The sequence below is a fragment of the Calypte anna genome, chromosome 1, assembly GCF_003957555.1.
Source record: "Calypte anna isolate BGI_N300 chromosome 1, bCalAnn1_v1.p, whole genome shotgun sequence".
Classification (NCBI taxonomy): domain Eukaryota; kingdom Metazoa; phylum Chordata; class Aves; order Apodiformes; family Trochilidae; genus Calypte; species Calypte anna.
In genome coordinates this window covers 36,219,097-36,231,103 of record NC_044244.1, presented here as the reverse complement: position 1 = coordinate 36,231,103, position 12,007 = coordinate 36,219,097, and the positions used below count along the sequence as shown (strand labels likewise).

The 12,007-nt window shown below is 36.1% G+C and overlaps 1 protein-coding gene across 1 annotated transcript in view; it reads left to right on the top strand.

Moving 5' to 3' along the window:
- ANO2 (anoctamin 2) overlaps positions 1-12,007 on the top strand; it is a 154,925-nt gene that overhangs the window by 49,974 nt on the left and 92,944 nt on the right. Inside the window, exon 10 of the mRNA XM_030459281.1 lies at positions 3,251-3,315. Coding sequence (XP_030315141.1) covers positions 3,251-3,315 — 65 coding nt within the window. The remainder of the gene's footprint in view (positions 1-3,250; positions 3,316-12,007) is intronic.

Sequence of the window (12,007 nt, the reverse complement as noted above, 5' to 3'; positions counted from 1 at the left end):
GCTGGAATATTAGAAGCAGATTGGAAAATATTGTTATAAATTTACAGAAAGTACTGCTTTTTAGTGAATCTGATAAAACACAATAAATTATATTACAAAACTCTTCCTAGAATTCCTTTATATTTAATAAATATCATGAAAGGAAGCACATTCCAGCTTCCAGTTTAATCTTCCTCTTAGTCTTGTAAAGTTGTGATGTTGAAACAACACATGAGAATGGAAAATATTTCTGCCATAATCACTGTCAGTGCTTTTAAATTAGAATCACCAGTGTGATTTTGTGGTATGCCATAGCATGCCATAGCACCTATTCCTAAACTAACTTCTGTTTTAGACAAAAACTTTCTTTTTGCTCTTAAAATTCCTTTTTGTAGCTTAGTTCAAAATATCTTTTACATTCTCATAATTTAATAGCTTTAGCTTTCTTTTGTGTATTTCAGTGAACACATTTCTTAGTACAGTAATGTGTAATAAAATGCTGTGGGGTAATGGGGTGATTTTGAACTGGTAACCCCAGGTATTCATATCAAAACACCAGTATGGGAGCCAGGGCAACCCTCTTTAACTTCTCTTCAAGCCAAAAAAAATCAAACCTAGTCTCACTAGGTCTTTCCAGAAATGTAAAGCTTTTTTTGCAAGACTGTAATCAATAAGAGCAATATTTAAAAAACCAAGACCCTACCCTGCACTCACTGAATCTCATTATCAAATTACCAATTGTCTCTGGGTTTGCTCCCTGATATATGGACAGAAAATATGTTATACTGTATCTTTAATGAGTATGCAAAAGCAAAGCCCCGTTCTCCTGGATGATTACAAGCCAGTTGCCATATTCTGAATAATAACATTTTGCTAGACACGTGTTTGCAGGTCTTAATTGCTCACTTGATATTTATTTAGTTCTTTCACTGCAGGAGGAGAGTCATTATTAACAGTAGAAAAATGTGCTTGGAAAACCTCAAAATAAGTCAAGATGACTCTGCAGCTACAGTATCTGAAATTTCTTCACACTTATTTTAATCATGCTGTTAACTTCCTAAGATGATGCAGTGCACTGTTAGCTGTCAAAATGGATTTTTTAACAGCTGTCACTACCGACAACTGCAAAAACTACATGTACTTTGTTGCTAACATTCTCTCCAACTCTCATATACTTAAATAACTCCATTGCAAAATAATCTCTTATTTACTGGGAAAAAGGCACCATATGTAATGAGTCTATTTTGCAGCACGAAGCAATCTGCAACCTATTCTGCAACTAAACTGCTGAGTTCCACTTATTAAACATTTTGAAAATGTCTATATCCTACTGTTTTAAACTACTATTATTGACTATCTCTGGAATTCCTTTTTCTTCTCTTAAATGATTTTAAAAAGTGAACAAATATTTAATATAACTTCTCTACCGAATATCCTGTGTATATACCTGTTTGCGTATTCACGTGCATGTGTTTCTTGGGTTGTCTTTTCCTCCCTGCCAACTTTAAAACTTTAAAACTGTATCTGCCCAAACCCAGACAAAGTTGACAGAGGGGTAGAAGTCTCCAAGATATTAACTCAGCAGTTACACTGCTTCCAATCAAGCACAATTCCCAGGAGGCAGGTGAGGCACTGTCTATTAATGCTCACAGCAAGGGAGAAACTGAAGTAGGTCATCTCTTGGAGCTAGCAGGTATTCGACACAGAAGATCATTCTCAAAACACAGTTGCAAAACCAATTTTAATAGGAATAATGTGGTGCCTTATTTTAAAGGGGCTGATTGCACCTCTCATATGCTACAATTTTTCTAGACCTCCTTCGCTGCATTTTTTTTTTTTTTTGCAAATAGGGATAAAAGGCTTGACATCTGTCTTTTTGAATTATACAGATTTATAATCTATAAACAAGAATGTGGTTAATTTAGGTTTGTTTATAGTAATATTCTTCTTATTTGATTATTATTGTTTGATGCATTCTTTGCTTCAAGAAATAGTTTACAATGAGCACATTGTCTTGGACCGTCTATAGTCTTTTCATAGCATAAATCTGTAAAACAATTTGTTCCACAGAAAACTTTATGCTTTTGCACAAGGCTGCCTTGACTTTTATTTTTCTCTGAAGATACAATATTGAGAACACTCATCTAACTCTTAGAATCCACTGATGTTTTCTCTAAGCTGCCTTTGATTTTCATATAACTATGTTTAGTTTCATTTTTGAATGACCTTTCTGGATAATCAGAAAATGCAGACACAGTTCTAAAATGTCGCTCTATCATATTGACTATTTTACCAAATTGTTAATTGCATGGTAATTTGTATCTGGCAGCTGGCTTTTATTTCAGAACAGTATGATGTCTTTCACACTACAACTGTCAGCTTCCTTTACAACATCTTGTAAGAGAGAATCAAATTTTTTTTTTGAAGTTCAACAAAGTTGTGCCACATATGTCAGAGCAATGGAACAAGGGATAAGGAAAACTGTCTTGAGTCCCTTGCCTATTGCAATAGAGTGTATTCTGGTTAATTTATCACAGGTCCTGAAATATTTCCTTTTCTCTCTGTTCCCACTGGATTCCTCTCATCAGAAGAAGTTCCTATAGGATCTGCAGCTTTCTTTGTGCTATCTGTAAACTCTGGGTGAATTTTCATTTCCAACGATAAACACACAAACTTGTGTGTCCCTATGCAGCATGGGGAGAGAAGTGGCTTTTATATGGAAACAGCATACCTCGGGAGCTGAGCAGGAGGACAAGCTGGTTTTGCCATGTTTGTTGTCTCCTGTTATGTTTTCACATACTGGTTTACCAGTTTGATGAGTTCACTTCACCTGGGATCTGGAAACCCTGGCCAGTACTTATCTGTGGTGGGATTCCAGACAATAAATAAATTACATTGTAGAAGAATTTCAGTCTTTGAGTACGATTGTTTCTAGGATCTTTCTAAAGATTTCTGCAAGACTACAGCTGCTTTTATTTTTCCTTTGGAGCCTTTATATTTAACATCACTACCTAGTAAATAAGATGAAGAGGCAGTAGGTATGTGGGGAAAGCTATGCAAGCATCATTCTCACATTGCTGCCTTGGTTGGAATATTCCATAACTGAAAAATGTACTTGGAAGTTTATATTGAAGTATGGGAAACTGCTTTATTTGGTACAGATATTTTTAACTCTTAGAAGTTGTTTATAAAAACAGATGGGAGTGCTTGTTTTGAGTTAATTTTCTGCTTTTGTTTCTGTTTTTGTTTTTTTTTTTTTTTTTTTACGTAGTTGCTGTATCGAGAATGGGCAAGATATGGAGCATTTTACAAGTTTCAGCCTATTGACCTCATAAGGTAATACAGACTTGCAAGAAACCTCTAAGGATTCTGGTTCTTAGCTGATGTAGATGAATTAAATTTGTTTAAGTTACTCTTTAGCAAATGAAATCTTGGATTGATCAGAGCATTAAAAATAACCATCTCAAGGCTTTTCTGTAGCTCCGATAATAGTTTGATATATCAAAAAAAACCAGGCAAACAATAGTGTACTTTTTTATTTTCCCTGTATATTTCTTTTTCCTACAAGAATTTCATACTTCAGTTTTTTTTAAAAAAATCACTCATTCTTTCAAAAAAGTTGAATTTTTATTGGAGAGCATGGTCACAAAGTCTGCTGAATAATCAGAAGCTGGTGTTCACATAATGAATCAGTGTGAAAGTATATGAAGTTTTGAAATTCATTTGACTTTTTTACTCCGGGTTTTACAAGGTTTATTGATCTGAACATATCCATATGTGTTCCCAGTGTGTTCTGTGTAACTTGAATTCTGACGTTACAAACATAGAAGTCGGGCTTAAAATAAGATGAAAAAAAAAAAAACCAACCATGCTTTTCCAGAAATTTCCAAAGTGTCCCCACAAGAAAACCAAACCAAAAGCTATTTTGTTGTATACTATAAATACTATAAATACTGAGAAAACGAAATGTTTGTGAAAACTGGTGACTTGAGATACTGTTACCTAAGATACCTGTGTTGGAACAAATTAACTGTGATAAAAAGCAAACAACACGAAAGGAAAAAAACATATAGATTTATTTCTGGATAATCTGTATATATAGCAAAGATACTATTATTAGTTTTTATCTTTCAAATAATCAAACTGTGACTAGATTTTATTATAAGTTCTGCCTCTATGTTATTGCCTGCAAAAGGTGGTATTAATAATATGGATAATCAATAATCTTTGTAAAATGAATTTATTGTATTAAAGGTGAAATACTGCACATAGCTTCTCAAAGACTTATCCTCTAAATTCTAACATAAGCAGAACTGCTTTGTCTTGGGAGTGAGATGTTTCAAAGTGACAAATAGTATTGAGACCATCAAATCTTACTGAGGTTCTGCAAGACATTGAAATTTCCTTTTTTTGCCTTATATGTTTTTATGTGGGATTTATATATTTCTGAATACCACTTATAACATGCCAGGCTACTGTATGTAATAGGTAAATCAGAAGAAGTTTACAACACATAGTATGTTGTTCGTAAATATTACATGTGTTTGGTTAAACTGTGACTGGCTAGAGGAATTACTGAGTTTTGCCAGACTTGACAGCTCAGCTGAATTAAAAATAGAGGTACATCTGCTTACACTCCATCTTAATTTGTATTTTACTGCCTACATTATAATGTTTCACTATACTGATATGATTTCATAAAAATTCCGTGGTTTAAACTTCTGTGAGAAAGAAAAAAAAAGGACCAGACATATGCAACTGATTCTCTGTTCTCAGAGATTATTTTTCTTGCTTTTATCTTCCATGCTTTGCTTGACTGCAAGTTTGACTGTTACCACTTAAATAAATGTGGTTTTTATTTTCTGGGTAATGTTAGAGTCTTAGAGTGTATATACCTGAAGAATTACCACCCTTTTTCATTTGCAACTGAACTAGGTTTTTGCACCTCTGTACTGTGTGGGAGATTTGAGCTTAGTCTCAGTGTGGATGCTTATTGCCTTGGCAAATATCAGCCACACTGTGAATTTCGATAATTTACTGGTTTTTTTCTTAGATTAATTAGGTTTTACCCATCTTTTTTCTGATTATAGGAGCACTGGGAAGCTTAACAAGTTTATATTCAGGCTTCAATGAACCAAAGCAGCAGCTTTTATTTTACATTATATTCAAAGCCTGTTTGGATGGAAGTTTTCAAATACATTAACACAGTTGAAGTGTGTTGCTTAAATACTATTCACATCTCCCAACTAAGCAGACTTTTACTTTAATATTAATACTACTTTCAACAGTGCAAATCTTTTAACTAGTCCTGTTTCACATTTACACAGTAAGAAAGCAAACTGAAAATCTTTCTTTAACTGAAGTGCCTATGCTGGAAGACTAGACAGTCACTGTAGAATTATTATAAAACATTTCTGGTGCCTCAGTGCCTTGCTTTTGACCATACAGGTGCTGCCAGTTTCCAACTGATTGTACATCAAAGTAAGAAACCACATACTTGCTATGCTTACTTTTGGCACAGACCAGGGATTTTCTGAGGTCCTTTCTGAGGTCTTATATCCTGAGGGACTGTGACCTGCACAATCACCCTTAGAGTACTTTCAAATTCTTAACAATGTAAAACCAAAATAAGGACCATTACAGTATTCACTGACAGGTCTATTCACACTTGTGTCTTTACCTCTAAAAATCCTCTGCTTTGTCTTTATGCACCATATTGGCCTTTAAGGAAAACCTAATGTTATTATTTTTATAAAATAAAATTAGGAAACGCGCTTGTGAGTGAGGGAGGTTTCAGCAATGAGAACACAGTGGGTGTCACATATTTCAATCCTACAGCTAAACCATTTCGTTTAAAAACTTTAGGGGAGTATAAAGTGCAGATGATGCAGATAGTACAGTGTGAATTGAGGGATGATTTGTAAAATGCTTATAGCCCCCAGTCTCTCTTTGCACATCCAGGTATTAAATACATTGTTTAAAGCAAAGCGTGGCTAAAACAGAACTTTTTTTGCAAAAGCAGATGAATGTCTAAATATATCTGTATGAATTCTGTTTTTGCCTTTCATATGTCTATTTTGAGCTCAGATGAAGAGGACAATAAACTTTTTTTTGAAAGGGAAATTACAAATTATTTGCTAGCAGATATCTTAGGCTAGAAATACTAAAAACTGTTTACCTCCTTTTTCAGTCACCCTTAGACTTGGAAGGCATGAGTGAGATATTAACAAGTAGGGAATGAAAGCTGCAGTTCTAGGAAGTTCAGGGCTCTAGAAATTTGTTTCTTATAATACATTTTTTTTCATTCTAGTTTAAGTATTGATTTCTACTAGAGGTGAGTTCTCTATTGGAGCTCTCTTGTAGGAATGCATTTATCAATAGCAGTTCCTCACAATCCTTGTAATGTATTTTAGAAGTTGTTATGAAAACATATCTGTGGTACACTGATTTTTTTTTTCTTTTTTCATGATGCTCTTTCCTCAAATGAAGATGAGTTCAAACCCAATATTTAGCAAATTTTAAAATTAATGCATTTGCTAGTTGCCTATGGGATAATACTACTGTTGTTCTAGAGATAGGGATAACACTCCTTAGGAATTTTATGAACCTCCATAAAAACAGCAGGCTTTATGGTTCTTTGGTCAATATACTATAATATTTATAAAAGAATTCTGGAATTATTAGGTTAGGAATAGAGAACTTTGGAGGTCCACGCTCAAAGCAGTCCTGGCTTGGAAGCCATATGAAGTTGCTCACAAATTTTGAAATCTCCAGGGATGAAGACTGCAGAGGTTCTCTGGGCACCCTTTCCAGTGCTGCTCCACACTCCAGGGGAAGAATTTTCTCCAGCTGTTGAGAAAAAATTTTCCTTGGTGCAACTTACAGCCCTTGTCTCTTGTCTTTTAGCAGTGCAGCTCTAATGAGTTACATCAGGTAAAGAAAACATACAGGAAATATAAGAATTGCAATAGATTTTGTTATTAATTGTATTTCTGAATGTGATCTTTATTAATTAGGAACTCTAAATGACAAAGTGAGCATGCTAAGGTCACTGATGCCTCAAAGAGGTGGTTATCCTTCTGAGACAAAAGCTTACTTTACTCCTGGAAAACTGGCAAGTTATCTTTTTAATGGACATCTTGAAGAAGTAGTAGATGAGAACCTATGTGTGAATGGAAATTTCACATGGGGGACCATCATTATAGAGAGGTACCCCTTTGTTATCTTTTAACCTATAATTGTGGTGGAGCTGATTTTAATATTAGTGCTTCTAAGAGGTCTCAGCTCATCCACTACTTCTAAACCATCTCAGTTTTCAATTTTTCATTTCTATTTCTTATTGACTTCAGCTACCTTCTTAGTATTAGCATTATCTGTAGTATGATTACTTTCAAAGCTTTAAGTGCCTGTAGATGTATATGCTGATGGGAAGACTAAAACTGGGAAGACATGGGAAGACTGGGAAGACATTTCATTGTAAACTTTAAGGCTGTGTATGCAATAGCTCTTTCTGCAGGAGCAGGTAGAAAAATGTGTTAATCAAAATATTATTTATACTGTATAGCACGTAAATCAAAATTTGGAAGTTTCTGTTACTCAAACTGTCTACCTAATATACCTAATTCTTCCTTCTTATTTTTAACTATAGTTTTCTTTGGTATGAAAAACTGTTTCAACTTCATCTGTAATGGATTTTGGCCCTTCACTGCAGTGTGCCTATGTTGAACCTCCTCTTGACTGAACAGTTGTCATTTCCCCACTGCTACTTCATTTGAATGCTGTCTTCCTAAAGCCAGACATATTCCTGCTGGCTTTTAAAGAAATGACAGACCTATGATATTCTGAAGTTTGACTTTTCCACATCTGCATATTGTTGCCTTAGGTGCAGGCCTGTGACTGGACAGAGATGATCTACATACAGCTCTGAATTTCATAGACTATACCAGTACTGTATAAAGTTTTTCTGTCTCTGTCTTGGCAAGAGCTTGGTCTTATTTATTGGTGCTTGTATGAGAGATGGCATTCTAAACCAGTAGGCTTGCATTGCAATGCTGAGGAAAACCAGATCCCTGCTTTCCAATAAATATAATTCCCAGGCTTCAGGTCACTGTCTGAGCACTGAGATCCTCTTTACCATCCAGATTCCTCACTTCTTCATCAGGATTTTCAAAAGGTGGCTCTAGCAAAGGATATGCACATCTACATTTTATGCAAAGTCATAGCTCTGAAGTGCCTCCCCCTTGGGTTGGGTTATTTTGTAGGCAGCTACAGTTTATTTTTATCTGTGTGCAGAACTGTTTCAGTCTGTTATGTATCATACCTAAACCTCAAAGCCAGAAACTTTAATTTCTTACTGGAGTTAAATGATTTGCCCCAGTCCAGCTGATATTTTTGGAGGTGATATCAGTGTATTTTGATAGGAAATGAAAATTTGTTTTAAACTAGAGAAGCAAAAGCTAGAGGTAGGAGGCCACTTTGAAACAAAAGAGAAAGTCCTGCACATTATTACATGCATGCAAATATTCTTAGGCATCTACAGGTGTGTATGGCTGGAAACTTCAGGGAGCAGGAAAAAGTTGCTGCTTTTTGATGGCTATGGTTCTGCTTGTCTTTTTGTAAAGATGCTCTTGATGTCTTAATCTCAGTAGAAATTTCTGGCTTTGGCATTCTGGAGTGGGAGGAGGTCCTTTTCTGACTCCTTTTGCACTGGCAAGGGGTTAAGAGCAACACTTGTCACCTGGTTTAAGGGCATATCTTAGTATTAAGATGCTTTGCATGAGGGTCCTATCTCTGTGCAAAAGTTACATTAGAACAGCTTTGTCTGATCCAGTAATCTGTCTCCAACAGTGGACAAAACAGAGGTGGCAAGGGAAGAGATTAGAACTGGGTACCATGTAACAATTGTCCCTGGCAAAAAATACACATAAAGAAGGTTTCTAATGTGATAAATCTTTCAACTTCCACCATCAGTACAGAGAGCAGAAAAATGAAAAAAATAATGCAATATTGAGCTTGCTTAGTGATGCTTACTGCTGTTGTGTTTTACTGTCTCAGTGGAGTAGTTGCAATGAAAGTACTCACATATTACAGAATCACAGAGTCACAGAATCACAGAATCACAGAATAGTTGAGGTTTGTGTGGATCTCTGGAGGTCCAAACTCCTGATCACAAAGGGACAGCTAAAGATAGTTTCCCAGGAGTGTTACTAGATGTTTTTTTAAATATTTCTAAGGAGGGAAACTTCACAACTGCCCTGGACAACCTGTTCTAGTGCTCAGTCACCCTCACAGAAAAAAATGTTTTCTGATATTCGGAGGGAACTTCTTGTGTTTCAATTTTTGCTCCATAATCTTTTCACCCTCCCTTCATGTATTTACATACATTAACAAGATCCCCCTTGAACCTTTTTCTCTCCAGGCAAAACAGTCTCAACTCTCTCTGGCTTTTCCTCATATGTGAGGTGCTCCAGTCCCTTAGTCATCCTTGTGGCCTTTTACTGGAATCTCTCCTGTATGCCCCTGTCTCTCTTGTACTGAGGAGCCCAGAACTGGACCCAATACCACCACTGTGGCTTTACCAGTTCTGGGAAAAGGAAAAGGATCACCTCCCTTGACCTGCTGGAAATACTTTGCCTAAATGGGTTAAGGAGACCATTTGCCTTCTTTGCAACAAGACCACATTGCTGGTTCATGTTCAACCTGTTGTGCACCAGGACTCCCAGGTTCTTTTCTGCCAAGATACTTTCCAACTGGGTGGGCCCTAGAAAATAAAGATGAATAGGGTCGTTCTTCCTCAGGTACAGGATTAAATTTCATGATTTTTCTGTCAGCTCATTTCTGCAGATGGTCAATATCCCTCTGGATAGCAGCATGACCATAGGGCATATCAGCCACTTTGAGTTTTGTCTCATCTGCAAACTGGCTGAGGGTACAGTCTGCCCCATCATCCAGATCATTGATGAAGACGTTAAACAGGAATGGATCCAGTATTGACCCATGCTGTACACTACTAGTCACTGGCCCCCATACACACTGTGTGCCACTTGACCACCACATTTTGGGCCCAGCCATTCACCCAGTTTTCTGGTGAACCTCACTGTCAGATCATTCAGTCTGTACATGAACAACCATTCTGTGAGGATCTTATGGGTGAAAGTGTTTCCTTACTGAGTCCAGACAGACAATACTCACTGCTCTCCCCTTATCTACCAGTCCAGTCATTTAATCACAGAAGTTTATCCGAGCTGGTGAAGCATGACTTCCTCTTGGTGAAGCTATGATAAGTGTTCCTGATTGTGTTCTTATCTTCAATGTGTCTGGAAATGTTTTCCAGTATTAGCTGCTCCATCATCTTCCCTGGGATTTGTCTGTAGTTCTCTTGGGATTCCTTTTTGACCTTAAAGATGAGGGTGAAATTTGTTTTCATCCTTTGGGTACTTCTCTGAGTTGTCATCATCTATCAAAGATTAATGAGAGTTGCCTTGCCATGCCATCTCAGCACCTGTGTGTACATCCTGTTAGGGCCCATGGACTTGTCTATGTCCAGTTTTCCTGACCTGATCTTCTTCCACTAAGGCTGCATCTTCCTTGCTACAAACTTCCCGCCTGACCTCTTAGAGATGGGATTCCTGAACGCCCAAAAGATAATAAATCAGAAATTATTTAATGTGTTTAGCTTGCAATATGTATTTGAATGTGTTTGTTTTCCTTTCCATTTGTCACAGTCTCAGAAGTCTTGAGGCCTGACAATCTAAATTTTAGCAAAAGAACAAAGTTCTGTAACTCTCCTCCTGTCTCAAAACACCAAGAGACGAGTCTTGCTATCTCGAGGTGTGCAATAATAATATGACTAAAAAGAATTTATTATACTTATATTTTATTGTAAATTAGCCACTAGATGGAGTCTAGCTGACAGTAGTAATACTTAAAATGCAGGTACTTACAAGTAATTACTCAAGCAAATACATGAAATGAATTCAGACTCTGTTTTAGCTCTGTAAACCTCTATAGTTTTAGCTATATGAATTTAAAAAGTAATAAAGCCTTCATGAAATATCAGCTATTATAACTCAAAGGTATTTATGGAAAGAAGGTGGTATATGAATTTCAAACTATGCTAACTTAAAGGATGAAAATTATACAAAAAATCTTGAGAAAAGATTAGGAAGTGAGGAAATATCAGTGACCTCACATTTTTTTCAAGGGAAAAACTTGGATGAACATCTCATTTGTAAATAAAGAAAAGCCAGTAAAGCAAGTCATAATACCTGTTATAAAAATAATAAGAAAAAACCTAGATAATGTCCCTATCAGGCTAAAAGAAAAGGTGAGTCACTGTATCATATCAACTAGGTTGCTCCTTATTTGTAGGAGTTTGTAGAGTTCATTATGAGGAAATCTCTTATCTGTATAACTGAATTAATTGTTTGTTTCTTAAATAAAGTATCACTTAGTGTGTTGAGGTGTCCATGAAGTGAAACTGTACTCCCTTCTTCATAGGTAATCTCTATTGATTCACATTTGTACTGATACAGCCCCGAATATCCAGGCGACCTGCTGTCGATTTTTCATTTGCCAGATTTGGACACTTTTGAATACTAAAGTGTGTTAAAGAATAGAGTAAAGAAAGCTAAAGAGAAACACTGAGTGTATGTAGATTGTCTTATGCATGACTTCCAAGAGCTGACTGAACAACTCTGCATTGCTAGTCTCGCTGAATAAATCTCTCCAGTACAGTCTGCTGTGGCTACTGCAGTCTCAGAGGCACATAGAACTTTAGTAAGTAAAGAACATCATAGGCAAATGCAGACATCAAGAAAATAATGCAATCAGGCATTTAATACTTCCAATATTACATGAGGTTAAGGACTGCTATTACTGCAGTGCTATGTATGAGTACATTATTATTTTTATATTTTGTCAAATTGCACTCTCTTTGTGTCTGCCTCCCCAGTAACAGATCTCTTTAACCTCAGGGATCTGGACACTTTACAAAGGCTATTCACAAATTAAAAAAAAATGATCTGTA